The 14,345-nt window shown below is 51.3% G+C and overlaps 2 protein-coding genes across 4 annotated transcripts in view; one reads left to right on the forward strand and one right to left on the reverse strand.

The window, feature by feature from the left end:
- Nucleotides 1–99: 99 nt before the first annotated feature.
- On the forward strand, nt 100–6,802 carry LOC310805697 (uncharacterized protein; the record flags this gene model as incomplete). The annotated part of the gene is made up of 9 exons (XM_083671497.1): nt 100–346; nt 1,602–1,669; nt 2,265–2,312; nt 3,096–3,160; nt 3,351–3,388; nt 3,696–3,775; nt 3,897–3,959; nt 4,271–4,321; nt 6,186–6,802. The coding sequence occupies 9 exons, from the start codon at nt 100–102 to the stop codon at nt 6,237–6,239; spliced, it is 714 nt and encodes a 237-aa protein (XP_083527623.1). The 3' UTR covers nt 6,240–6,802.
- A 1,781-nt stretch (nt 6,803–8,583) lies between these two features.
- Nucleotides 8,584–14,345, reverse strand: part of ppm1g (protein phosphatase, Mg2+/Mn2+ dependent, 1G) — a 6,393-nt gene continuing 631 nt past the window's right edge. For all 3 annotated transcript variants that reach the window (XM_083672157.1, XM_083672158.1, XM_083672159.1), the window contains exons 3-11: nt 13,711–13,780; nt 13,201–13,286; nt 12,931–13,060; nt 11,904–12,391; nt 11,622–11,747; nt 11,222–11,456; nt 10,907–11,036; nt 10,409–10,508; nt 8,584–10,283 (exon numbers count right to left, since the gene is read on the reverse strand). In XM_083672157.1, coding sequence (XP_083528283.1) covers nt 10,092–10,283; nt 10,409–10,508; nt 10,907–11,036; nt 11,222–11,456; nt 11,622–11,747; nt 11,904–12,391; nt 12,931–13,060; nt 13,201–13,286; nt 13,711–13,780 — 1,557 coding nt within the window. In that variant the 3' untranslated portion in view covers nt 8,584–10,091. The remainder of the gene's footprint in view (nt 10,284–10,408; nt 10,509–10,906; nt 11,037–11,221; nt 11,457–11,621; nt 11,748–11,903; nt 12,392–12,930; nt 13,061–13,200; nt 13,287–13,710; nt 13,781–14,345) is intronic.

Raw genomic sequence — 14,345 nt, forward strand, 5'->3', positions numbered from 1 at the left:
TTCGCGCGTATTTTAAAACAAGCAGCTGGCTGCGTCACACACCGGAAACGACGTAGGAACTTCCTGTATGCTAATTCCAGGCGCTGCGTCGATAACAACATGTCGAACAGCGACTCCCACCCCGACTCCCACCCCGACCCCCACCCCGACTCCCACCCCGACTCCCACCCCGACCCCCACCCCGTCTCCCACCCCGTCTCCCACCCCGACTCCCACCCCGTCTCCCACCCCGACCCCCACCCCGACCCCCACCCCGTGTCCCACCCTGTCTCCCACCCCGTCTCCCACCCCGACTCCCGACGGTCCTCCGACGCGTGGATCACCCTGAGGAGGCTGGACCAAAACGGTTCGTGGATTTGAAGTGAATGTTTCGTGTTTGTGATCTCGACAGTTTTAGCTGGAGGTTTGTGCCTCCTGTGTGTGTGTGTGTGTGTGTGTGTGTGTGTGTGTGTGTGTGTGTGTGTGTGTGTGTGTGTGTGTGTGTGTGTGTGTGTGTGTGTGTGTGTGTGTGTGTGTGTGTGTGTGTGTGTGTGTGTACAGGTTTCCATAGCAACGGCCGGCTGGCTTGGTTCTTTCAGTCACATTTCTGTGTCTGGACTCTACTACATATGTCAGTCCATCCTTTACTCACACCACTGAATACATGAATACAATCATCATCATTTACATGTGTTTGAGCTGAACTCCGGGCAGCTGGAGGCAGGTGGGGTTGACTGTTGAGAAGCCATCACCAACAACTGATACCAAGCTGATTATTCTAACCTCATTAAATGTACCACAAGTAGGCCTAGTGTGTGTGTGTGTGTGTGTGTGTGTGTGTGTGAGAGAGAGAGAGAGACAGAGAGAGAGAGAGACAGAGACAGAGACAGAGACAGAGAGAGAAAGAGAGAGAAAACCAACCCCTCCCTACTTGCAAGTAATGGTCAGCCCCCAAACCCCTGCAAGATCACTCTGCTCTTCCACCTGGGCTGCCCGCCTGGCACCGCCGCCTCTACGTGGATGCAGCAGCCGCACCACTCGGTCACGGCTTTTCACTGTCCTGGCGCCCCGCTGGTGGGAGGAGCTTCCCACTGCTGTCAGGACTGCAGAGTCACTACCGATCTTCTGCTGTAGATTGAAGACCCGTCTCTTCAGGCTACATCTTAACAGTCCCTCCTAAAGACCTCTTCACCCTCACTACCCCCCTGTACTAACCCTAACCCTAACCCTAGAGACCTCTTCACCCCCACTATCCCCCTGTACTAACCCCAACCCTAGAGACCTCTTCACCCCCACTACCCCTCTGTACTAACCCCAACCCTAGAGACCTCTTCACCCCCACTACCCCCCTGTACAAGTTCTCTCCTGCTAATAAAATACATATTAAAAAAAAAGCCTACTGGCATTACGACTGCCAATGGCCTCTGGTCTGAGCACTGATTACTTTGCCTTATGATGACTGTTGGAGAGATGATTCACTTACTTAAACAAATGGATTGTTGTAAGTCGCTTTGGATAAAGGCGTCTGCTAAATGCTGTAAATGTAAATGACAGACAGACAGACAGACAGACAGTGTCTAGGCTGTAGTCGTGTGCTCTGGCCTAACTGTTCTGTGTTCTAGATGAGAGAGTGTCAGGCCTGAGGGAGGTGCCCATTCCCAGAGGGACAGAGGCCTCCACCGTTAAACAGGTACGGATCCTAAACATGGTCACATGTTGCATGACAGGACACACAGCTGCTCATTCCTTTAATACTTGTCTTAGACGAGAGAGTCATGGGTAATCTTTACTGTATAGAACTACAAACATGGTGCCAGGCTGTTTTAGAAAGTCAGAAAGAAAGTCTGTTTATTTGCCATGCAATCAATTCACATCAATTGTTGGAATGGGTCTTTTTGCACACACCCCCCCCGAGACAACACACACGCACTGCACACCCCCCCTCCGAGACAACACACGTGCACACCCCCCCAGGGAGAACAGAGCGCTGGGCTCTGGGCACAGGGTCAGCCAAGTCAGCGCCCCTGGAGCAATTCGGGGTTAAGTGCCTTGCTCAAGGGCACAACGGCAGTGGTAGGGACCTGGATATGCTGCCAGCAACCCTCCAGTCACCAACTCACATCCAGATCCCTCCTGGAGCGGGGATCGAACCAGCAACCTTCCGATTGCTGGCCGGCCTCTTTAACCTCCAGGCTACCTGCCGCACTTTAGCCATTTTTTTATGACAAAATTGTCAGATCATATTTTTTTCAGTAGATTAAATCCTTCTGTGTCTCTCCTTCCAGATTTTAGCAAATGCCTTTGGATTGGATTCTGCTAATCTGGCATTTAAGGTAGGACTTTAGGACCTACCTTCTATTCCACTCAAAACATACATTCGCCAATTTAGTCTAGAAAAAAAAACCTTGCCAAACAATTAGCAGACTGGATTAATGTGTTTATATGGCTGGTTTCCCAGACACAGATTAAGCCTAATCCTAGACTACAAAGCATTTTCAGTGGAGATTTTCCATTGAAAGTGTGATTTAGTCCAGGACTAGGCTTAATCTTTGACCAGGAAACCGCCCTATGATGTGTATGTGAATGACATGAGTGTATATTCCTCTTATAACATGTATCTGAATGACTGTTCCTCTTATAACATGTATCTGAATGACTGTTCCTCTTATAACATGTGTCTGAATGACTGTTCCTCTTATAACATGTATCTGAATGACTGTTCCTCTTATAACATGTATCTGAATGACTGTTCCTCTTATAACATGTATCTGAATGACTGTTCCTCTTATAACATGTGTCTGAATGACTGTTCCTCTTATAACATGTATCTGAATGACTGTTCCTCTTATAACATGTGTCTGAATGACTGTTCCTCTTATAACATGTATCTGAATGTCTGTTCCTCTTATAACATGTATCTGAATGACTGTTCCTCTTATAACATGTATCTGAATGACTGTTCCTCTTATAACATGTGTCTGAATGACTGTTCCTCTTATAACATGTGTCTGAATGACTGTTCCTCTTATAACATGTGTCTGAATGACTGTTCCTCTTATAACATGTATCTGAATGACTGTTCCTCTTATAACATGTGTCTGAATGACTGTTCCCAGATGAGAAACCACAGAGGTCACCTCATCCCTCTCAACAGCTCTGTCTCCGCCAGCAGCAAACACACGTGAGTCGTCCAGGTCTGTCAGTAACTGATGATGATGATGATGATGATGATAATAATAATGATACAGTAAGTTTACTACAAATCATTCTCCAGACATTGATATCACATCACTTCAAAGTGTTTTCAGGAATCAGGATGTTCATGTGACCAATGCCTGTTACGTAATGACGGTCTCTCCACCTCCTCCCAGGCCGTGTGTTCTGGAGGTGTCCAGACTGTTTCAACATGGTAGGAAAGGAACTCATATCTGTTTAAACAATCTGTGTGTGTGTGTGTGTGTGTGTGTGTGTGTGTGTGTGTGTGTGTGTGTGTGTGTGTGTTGTTTGTGTGTGTGTGTGTTGTTTGTATGTGTGTGTTGTTTTTGTAATATAATAATATCTGCCATTTAGCTGACTTACATTGCAGTGAGTGCCACCATTTCAGTATATATATATATATGTGTGTGTGTGTGTGTGTGTGTGTGTGTGTGTGTGTGTGTGTGTGTGTGTGTGTGTGTGTGTGTGTGTGTTGGTGTGTGTGTTGGTCCTATTCACAGTCACTCCAAAACCACGGACCGTTCCCATGACAGTGATCAATAAAAATATGAAGACCAGACTGCAGAGTGTTGTCCGAAGGGTAAGACACCATGCAGATCATTCTAGAAGGGCGCGGTCCCCTCAGACAGGTGTATAGCAGAGGATCATGTTTTCTTGTTGAAGGTTTGAAACTTTTCATAAATCCCACCCACCAATTTCAGATAGAGAGACTTGAAGACCTGCTTCCTCAGATCAAACTACGATGTCACGAGAAACTGAACCAGGTATTCTCATCCACATATTCATACACACACAAAAACATAGTTGTCTTCCTTCCTCCAGCACTGTGGCTGCCGATGACACTTGTTCTTACAGAAGGTTTCACTTCTGAAGACTGTTGTATAGTTGATTCACTTACTTTAGACTAATGTACTTATTGTAAGTCGCTTTGGATAAAAGCGTCTGCTAAATGACTTAAAGGTAAATGTAATATTTGTATGTTCCTCTCGTAATGATACAGAATAGTGAGATTATGCTCTTCAGTGTTAAATACAGACCTGCCAGAATACTTCTGATACATGGTTGGTTCTGACAGGAAGTGGATTTGCTGAACCAGAAGCTGAGGTTCCTCCATCAGAGAATGCAGGTGTGTACGCTCTGCTGGTCACATGATGTTGTAGCATCGCTACTGGGCGATCACTCTGTTGTAGCTGCATCACATTCAACTTTAACCTGGAAGGACTTTGTTGTGTACTGTAATTCCCTGATCACATCACAGAGCTGAGCTGTCCTCTCCTCTCCCCTCCTGTCCTGTCCTCTCCTGTCCTGTCCCCTCCTCTCCTGTCCTGTCCCCTCCTCTCCTGTCCTGTCCTCTCCTGTCCTGTCCTGTCCCCTCCTGTCCTGTCCTCTCCTGTCCTGTCCCCTCCTCTCCTGTCCTGTCCCCTCCTGTCCTGTCCTGTCCTGTCCCCTCCTGTCCTGTCCTGTCCTGTCCTGTCCCCTCCTGTCCCCTCCTGTCCTGTCCTGTCCTGTCCCCTCCTGTCCTGTCCCCTCCTGTCCTGTCCTGTCCCCTCCTGTCCTGTCCTGTCCTCTCCTGTCCTGTCCTGTCCTCTCCTGTCCTCTCCTGTCCTCTCCTGTCCTGTCCTGTCCTGTCCCCTCCTCTCCTGTCCTGTCCCCTCCTGTCCTGTCCTGTCCTGTCCTGTCCCCTCCTGTCCTGTCCCCTCCTGTCCTGTCCTGTCCCCTCCTGTCCCCTCCTGTCCCCTCCTGTCCTGTCCTGTCCTGTCCCCTCCTGTCCTGTCCTGTCCTGTCCTGTCCTGTCCCCTCCTGTCCTGTCCTGTCCTGTCCCCTCCTGTCCTGTCCTGTCCTGTCCTGTCCCCTCCTGTCCTGTCCTGTCCTGTCCCCTCCTGTCCCCTCCTGTCCTGTCCTGTCCTGTCCCCTCCTGTCCTGTCCCCTCCTGTCCCCTCCTGTCCTGTCCTGTCCTGTCCTGTCCTGTCCCCTCCTGTCCTGTCCTGTCCTGTCCCCTCCTGTCCTGTCCTGTCCTGTCCTCTCCTGTCCCCTCCTGTCCTGTCCCCTCCTGTCCTGTCCTGTCCTGTCCTGTCCCCTCCTGTCCTGTCCTGTCCTGTCCCCTCCTGTCCTGTCCTGTCCTGTCCTGTCCTGTCCTGTCCCCTCCTGTCCTGTCCCCTCCTCTCCTGTCCTGTCCCCTCCTCTCCTGTCCTGTCCCCTCCTGTCCTGTCCCCTCCTGTCCTGTCCTGTCCTGTCCTGTCCCCTCCTGTCCTGTCCTGTCCTGTCCTCTCCTGTCCCCTCCTGTCCTGTCCTGTCCTGTCCTGTCCCCTCCTGTCCTGTCCCCTCCTGTCCTGTCCCCTCCTCTCCTGTCCTGTCCTGTCCCCTCCTGTCCTGTCCTGTCCTGTCCTGTCCCCTCCTGTCCTGTCCCCTCCTGTCCTGTCCCCTCCTCTCCTGTCCTGTCCTGTCCCCTCCTGTCCTGTCCCCTCCTGTCCTGTCCTGTCCTGTCCCCTCCTGTCCTGTCCCCTCCTGTCCTGTCCTGTCCTGTCCTGTCCCCTCCTGTCCTGTCCCCTCCTCTCCTGTCCCCTCCTGTCCTGTCCCCTCCTGTCCTGTCCCCTCCTGTCCTGTCCCCTCCTGTCCTGTCCTCTCCTGTCCCCTCCTGTCCTGTCCCCTCCTGTCCTGTCCTCTCCTGTCCCCTCCTGTCCTGTCCCCTCCTCTCCTGTCCTGTCCTGTCCCCTCCTGTCCTGTCCTGTCCTGTCCCCTCCTCTCCTGTCCTGTCCTGTCCCCTCCTGTCCTGTCCTGTCCTGTCCTGTCCCCTCCTGTCCTGTCCTGTCCTGTCCCCTCCTGTCCTGTCCCCTCCTGTCCTGATTATGCACCTGGAAAAGACAATGTGAAAAGGGTTCACAGCACGGTAGTATGTAAAGCCCAGTACGGTTCGGGTCGGCCCGGTAGTATGTAAAGCCCAGTACGGTTCGGGTCGGCCCGGTAGTGTCTAACTATCTGTTCTGTTTCAGGAAGCGGACGCCCGATGCTGGAGAGGCATGCTCGTGAGAGCTCCTCTGTGGTGAACAACTCCGGGCAGGAGACCTCTAGAGGAAGCTCTCCGTGTGACCTCGCTTCTCTGCTCATCTGTAGACTGTGTGGTGGATAGTGGACAGTAATGCGTCTGGATAGTGGACAGTAATGCGTCTGGATAGTGGACAGTAGTGTGGTGGATAGAGGACAGTAATGCGTCTGGATAGTGGACAGTAATGCGTCTGGATAGTGGACAGTAGTGTGGTGGATAGAGGACAGTAGTGTGGTGGATAGAGGACAGTAGTGCGTCTGGATAGAGGACAGTAGTGCGTCTGGATAGTGGACAGTAGTGCGTCTGGATAGTGGACAGTAGTGCGTCTGGATAGTGGACAGTAGTGTGGTGGATAGTGGATAGTGGATAGAGGACAGTAGTGTGGTGGATAGAGGACAGTAGTGTGGTGGATAGAGGACAGTAGTGCGTCTGGATAGTGGACAGTAGTGCGTCTGGATAGAGGACAGTAGTGTGGTGGATAGAGGACAGTAGTGTGGTGGATAGAGGACAGTAGTGTGGTGGATAGTAGACTGTGTGGTGGATAGAGGACAGTAGTGTGGTGGATAGTGGACAGTAGTGTGGTGGATAGAGGACAGTAGTGTGGTGGATAGTGGACAGTAGTGTGGTGGATAGAGGACAGTAGTGTGGTGGATAGAGGACAGTAGTGTGGTGGATAGAGGACAGTAGTGTGGTGGATAGAGGACAGTAGTGTGGTGGATAGTAGACTGTGTGGTGGATAGTGGACAGTAGTGCGTCTGGATAGAGGACAGTAATGCGTCTGGATAGAGGACAGTAGTGTGGTGGATAGAGGACAGTAGTGTGGTGGATAGTGGACAGTAGTGTGGTGGATAGAGGACAGTAGTGTGGTGGATAGTGGACAGTAGTGTGGTGGATAGAGGACAGTAGTGTGGTGGATAGAGGACAGTAATGCGTCTGGATAGAGGACAGTAGTGTGGTGGATAGAGGACAGTAGTGTGGTGGATAGAGGACAGTAGTGCGTCTGGATAGAGGACAGTAATGCGTCTGGATAGAGGACAGTAGTGTGGTGGATAGAGGACAGTAGTGTGGTGGATAGAGGACAGTAGTGTGGTGGATAGAGGACAGTAGTGTGGTGGATAGAGGACAGTAGTGTGGTGGATAGTAGACTGTGTGGTGGATAGAGGACAGTAGTGTGGTGGATAGTGGACAGTAGTGTGGTGGATAGAGGACAGTAGTGTGGTGGATAGTGGACAGTAGTGTGGTGGATAGAGGACAGTAGTGTGGTGGATAGAGGACAGTAGTGTGGTGGATAGAGGACAGTAGTGTGGTGGATAGTAGACTGTGTGGTGGATAGTGGACAGTAGTGCGTCTGGATAGAGGACAGTAATGCGTCTGGATAGAGGACAGTAGTGTGGTGGATAGAGGACAGTAGTGTGGTGGATAGTGGACAGTAGTGTGGTGGATAGAGGACAGTAGTGTGGTGGATAGTGGACAGTAGTGTGGTGGATAGAGGACAGTAGTGTGGTGGATAGAGGACAGTAATGCGTCTGGATAGAGGACAGTAGTGTGGTGGATAGAGGACAGTAGTGTGGTGGATAGAGGACAGTAGTGCGTCTGGATAGAGGACAGTAATGCGTCTGGATAGAGGACAGTAGTGTGGTGGATAGAGGACAGTAGTGTGGTGGATAGAGGACAGTAGTGTGGTGGATAGAGGACAGTAGTGTGGTGGATAGAGGACAGTAGTGTGGTGGATAGTAGACTGTGTGGTGGATAGAGGACAGTAGTGCGTCTGGACTGGACCTGCTCAGTCGCTCACTAGACACTCTGGAGTCACAGTAGTAGCCAGTGTTGTAGCTAGCTAGCGCCAGAGCTGTTGATGTAGACTGGTGAACTCTCCTCCCCATTGGTTCACATCATTCCATGCTGAAAGCATTCTATCTGTAGACTCTAACAGGCATTCTGAGTGGAATTAATAATATCTGCCATTTAGCTGACGCTTTTATCCAAAGCGACTTACATTGTAGTGAGTTCATACATTTCAGTATATATGGTCCCAGCAGGAATCAAACCCACAACCTAAGCGTTGTTAGCGCCATGCTCTACCAACTGAGCCACAGAGGACCACACTTTAATTGTTGTGGAACCTTGTGCCAAGATGGTGGCTGTCAGTCCTACATCTCTCGCTCTGGGGAGTCGGTGCTGTTCTGTAGTTGATGAAGGTCATTCTAACTGCTGTGGAAACACGTCTGAAACGCAGCTGATGGGTCGACTGATGTCCAGCCTGCCACGGTACCACTCACCTCATTCCTGGGTCCACCTTGTGGTTCAGCTGTGACTCACATTAAACACAACAAAGGAACCAGACGGCCGTGTGGTAATTTCTTTATTGATTGAGGAACAACAACAAAAAAGATTTAATTCTGAACAATTTCTTTTCTGTGCAGCTCACAGATGTTTTCATGAAGTAACAAAATATATATTCTAAAATATGTTTATCAACCATTATTTAACTGAGAGAATGCTGGGAGACTACAGGGAAGCGGAGGTCCTCTGTCTCTAGAATGGATCCATGGAGTCTGTTGAAATACCCACACAAGCGTACGACACAGAATGAACCAGCGCCCGTCAGACAGGCAGAGTACTGGTAGTGTATTTTAGCAGTATGCTGGTGTGGATATCGGAACTCAAACCCTCCTGACCAGAGTCTGCTAAACCTGGGTCGCATTCACCAGGGACAACCGAGCGAGACGATTGGCCACAGAAATGTAAACTGTGTTCTGATTGGATAGTCAAACAGGAAGTGTGTTTCTCGTTACCTCCCATCCCTGATGAAGCGACCCGGGGTCCTATGTGGGGAAATAGAAGGCATTCCTCCAAACTAACTTGTGACAAAATGAAAACATTGAAACAACAGCGGCCACGACCCAACAGGCTGGCAGACACAGCGCCTGCAACTCCTCTTCTGGAACAGGGATTCATTCAAGGAATGCTCATTTAATTTGTTTAAACATGTGAAGTACCAAAACGCAGTATGGACAGAATAGTTAGACACTTGTTTAATTGACCCAACGACGTCCATCTTGGTCTGAAGGCGGCGCTGCCACTCAGACATGTGAGGGGGGGGGGGGGGGGGGGGGGCGGTCCACAGGGAATAAGCAGACAGGCTCTCAGTCGTCATGTTATTTTAAAAAAAAATGTATTTGTATGTAATTCCACACTGGTGGTGTCCAGAGAACACACACCAACATGTTCCACTGATCCACAATTACAAAGAAAATGCATTTCTTCAATTAAAAGTATTGAAAAACTATATACATGAACAAAGGGGTGTGGGTGACCAAACTGTACGCTCACTGACACACAGGGACATGGTGTTCAACAGTACGCCCTGACACACAGGGACATGGTGTTCAACAGTACGCCCTGACACACAGGGACATGGTGTTCAACAGTACGCCCTGACACACAGGGACATGGTGTTCAACAGTACGCCCTGACACACAGGGACATGGTGTTCAACAGTACGCCCTGACACACAGGGACATGGTGTTCAACAGTACGCCCTGACACACAGGGACATGGTGTTCAACAGTACGCTCTGACACACAGGGACATGGTGTTCAATGGGGGATTAAAGCAAAAACAAATAATTACAAAAGAAAAAACAAAAATGGCTGTTTTACAGTTACACCGTCTTCTCGTCTCTGGTGATTCAACTAAAACACATTTCATCCTAGAGACCTGTCAGTCTTTAAAAGTTGTCAGGAGAAGGAGGAGAAGAAGAAGGAGAAGGAGAAGCAGGGGAGTTCAGAGTTCTGATCCGGGTCTGTGACCGGTGACCGGGTCGGTGGTACCGGTCCAGTCCTGACGGTTCTTATTCACTTTTGGTCTTTTTGCTGTCGCTGCCGTTGTTCTCGGGGGCCGGCCTCTTCTTGGAGCCGTCGGAGGAGGAGGAGGAGGAGGCGGTGCTGGTGGGGTGTGGCCCGAAGGTGACGATCATACTGGTCATGTTGTCACATCCTGTCCCATCGCCAGAGGTGTCAGGCGCCAGACAGTGGTCCAGGAGCTACACACACACACACACACACACACACACACGTATGTTTAGACATGGATGTCCCTGGGAAAACCTCTTAAATGCAGTGTCTTTAAGGCAGGGCAGCAGCAGCCCCCCGCCTGCAGACCACCCACCTCTTCCACGATGGAGGACAGGGTCCTGGCCACGCCACTGCCATTGGGCTTTATCCTCTCACTGACGAAGTCCACCACCTCCTGACTGCTCAGCACATTCCTACAGGGGATGGAAGACAGACAGGTCAGGAGCAGACAGACAGGGATGGTAGATCTGGACTACGTCAGGTAGAGCTCAGCAGTGGATCTACTCAGACCGTGGTTATGGAAGTACGTGTTCCTGAGTCAGGGGTTGTCAACTCCAGTCCTGAGGCCTCCACAGGTCTTTTCCAGCCCTGGGACCAGAGTTGACCGCCCTCCTGGCCCTCCCCCACCACGAGGAGCCGGCTTCATCCACACAGCACCTTCCACATGAACGTCTTCATCATCTGGATGGTCCAATCAGCTGCAGTGTACCAGATTCATTCACACAGCACATTTCAGACGGTCCAATCAGACACAGCCTACCAGATTAATTCACACAGCACATTTCAGACGGTCCAATCAGACGCAGCCTACCAGATTCCGTCGCAGGCGATGACCATGAAGTCGTGATCGTCGTTGAGGGTGAGGACCTTGACATCAGGGTGGGCGGAGATCATCTGCTCCTCCGGACCCAGAGCCTTGTTACGCTTGTAGAAGTGGTCACCTGACAGGACCCCCCCACACACACACATTTTTTATCTGCTTTTTTTACTTTTTATGTATCTGTCTATTCTTGTTCTCTCCATGGAATGTCATGTCTTTCAGTACTGAGAAAAGCTCGATACCAAATAAATGCATTATTATTATTACTCTGATATAAATCTGATTAATAGAACACGTGGTACCGACCGATGGCCCTGGACAGGTTGAGTCCTCCGTTGACCCGTCCGTCCGTGGTGACCTTCCCGCCGGCGTTCTTGATCCGGGCCAGCTCCAGCTCGTCCTCGGGCTTGTGGTCGTAGGACATGTCCACCGCCCTGCCCTTCTCTGAAACCACGCAGCGGGAGTCGCCCGCGTTCGCCACAATCAGCTGCTTCCCCCGGATCAGCGCCACGACCGCCGTGGTACCGCTGTCCGAGCCCGGCTGGACGGAGATGGACACACACACACACACACACACACACACACACACACTGTTCTTTTAGTGTCGAGGGTAAATCCCACTGAGGGTCTATCTCTAGAGAAGGGGTCACGGTGGACAGACATCCAGGAGGTGAGTCGGGGATGGAAGACGGAGGTAGATATTTACCTCTTCTTTCCCGTCCATCCCTGGCAGGCACATCTCCTCCTCTTCCTCACTGTCATCTTCCTCCTCTGTGTCCTCCTGCTCATCGTTGTCGCTGCTGTATTCACCCTCGTCTTCCTCACTGCCGTCCTGGAAGAGGGACGTTTATTACATATTTATAACACCTCCATGAACGTTTATTACATATGTATTACATCATCTATGGACAACACCGTAACCGTGGAGCAGGTCACCAACGCCCTACGCCTCATTACTGACACTTCTTCTACCCCCCCCCCCGCTCACCTCTTCATCGCTGCCCTCCTCCTCCTCTTCCTCCCCCGACTCATCGCTGTCCTCAAAGAACTTGGACTTGGCGTCTCCCGGCTGCGGCTGGGCAGAGGAGGAGCAGGAGGGACCCGCGTCCCCCTCTCCCTTGGCGGGCTTCTCTCCTCCTTCAGCAGACCCTCCATCCCCTCCCCCCCCGGCAGCCCCGCTGTCCCCCCCCGCCCCTCCTCTCCTGCAGGCCCTCAGCTTGGAGCCTCCAGTGCTCCCCCCGGCCCCCCCAGCGCCCCCCCCAGCCTTGGCCTCCCTCTCTCCCTCGCCCAGCTCTCCGTTGACCATCTCCCCGTGGGGCTGTGGCCGGGCCGCGCCCCCCCCTGGACCCTCCGGACCCTCGGCGCCGGGCTTCTTGCCGTGTTTCAGGGCGTTGAGGTTCTGGCCGTAGCGGATCAGCAGCTCCTCGATGGTCATGGTGGCCTCCTCATGAAGCAGCTCCGCCTCCTCGTTGTCCACTGGGGGGGGGGGACACACAGACCTGGTCTTAACCCACCAACTGCCAGAGAGTTCCAAAACCCTCACCACCTACAGTACCAAGTGTTCTATGCGGTGCGTACATTGCTTCACCGCTGTTTATACTGTTCATACTGTTCATATTTTTTATTACTTCTATTTTATTTTATTCTGTTTTAAAACTTATTGTTGCACTACTCTGTGGCACTGTCACTTTTGCATTTCACTGTATACTATGCACGTGACGAATAAAGAATCTTGAATCTTGGTGTTTACCTAGCAACAACACTTTGATTGGCTACAAAATGAAGCATCATCATTTCTGTATTTTTGGTGAATTAAGTCACCCTTGTCTCTCTAGAATGTTGAACATTTGGTCGACTTTATTCACCCTCGGCAGTGAATGAGTTAAAGGATCACAAACTGTCCCTCAAGCACGAGGAGCTGCAGCTGGACAGATTGAGACAGACGGTTGGACAGAGACATTAGAGCCCATCAGACGGATTCTAGATGTGGGAGGAGCTACGGGTCCGTTTCTCACCATCATCTTCCTCAGCCACCTTCTCATTGGGCGCCTCCTCCTGCGGACGTCCAGCGATCTGGACCAGCTCCTTGATCACGTCCTCTGTGGTCATCTTACTGTCGATGGTCATGAAGGCCTCCTCCAGGGCCTAACACACACACACACACACACACACACACACACACACGCGCGCGCATATGACACCATGTACCCTGCTACAGGTAGTGATACCATGACAGTTTAAATCATTTTTCTGTTTCTCAATATATTCAACATTCTAGAACTGACCTTCTGCAGTTTGCCATCTTTGTAGTTCTTCTGCTCTTTGATGATCTGAGGCAGGTACTTGGAACAGTACAGGGCAACCTCTTCACCTTGGGGGGGGGGGTCAAAGGTTGATTAATAACATCACATGTAGAGTAACTAACTAACACAATGACTCTGGTTCTGATCCAACCGAGATGAAGAAGTGATTCTGTACGACCACTACAAAGAGGCAGGGGTCTGTCTAGGGCGCGCACACACACACACACACACACACACAGACAGAGGTGTCTTGGGCAGATAATGTGACGGTGGAGTGATGGACTAGGGTGTAAGTTTCCCCCTAGGCCCTAGATCATTGCCTAAGTGGCATCTTAAGCCCAGAGTGATGGTGCTAGATTCACTGCCTAGAGGGCAGCTTAACCCAGTGATGGTGCTAGATTCACTGCCTAGAGGGCAGCTCAACCCAGTGATGGTGCTAGATTCACTGCCTAGAGGGCAGCTCAACCCAGTGATGGTGCAGCAGGTGGCTACCTCCGTGCCCGTCGTAGACAGCGAACATGGCCGTCTCCCCGTCCAGCTCTGGGATGCAGTTGTGGGCATCCTGGGAAAGGATGAGGAAACAGGAGGTCAGAAGGGGTGATTCTGGACAGCAGCAAACAGACAGGCAGGCAGGCAGACAGACAGACAGGCAGGCAGACAGGCAGGCAGACAGACAGACAGGCAGGCAGACAGGCAGGCAGACAGGCAGACCACCAACTTCCTCAGTTTAACTGTGTTCCTGCTTCCCCGGACCTGATCATCATAGTCACCATTCAGGACCTGAATCCTCAACAGTTCGTCTGACAGTTGGACATTTAATAGCCACCTAGCTCGCTTTCCACCAGTATGATCGGCTGTAACACGGAGGTTCATGTCCCAGGTTTGACTCACTGTGCGAGAAACACTTCTAGCACAACACACACCTGGGACACAAAGCTAGCCAGCTAACGTTAGCTTTAACCTCAACCCCACGGAGAGCCAACGACTTCCAGCGGTCCAGAGACCTCCGTCTGACCCAAACCACGGTGCTGCTCCCGGGCTGCGCTTTCCTGGCCTGGTAGCGGGCTAGCTAGCTAGTTAGCTGCTGTGCTAGCTAATAACACTGCCAACCAACGCCTCAGAGCTAG

This window comes from Argentina silus, assembly GCF_951799395.1.
Source record: "Argentina silus genome assembly, chromosome: 6".
NCBI lineage: Eukaryota > Metazoa > Chordata > Actinopteri > Argentiniformes > Argentinidae > Argentina > Argentina silus.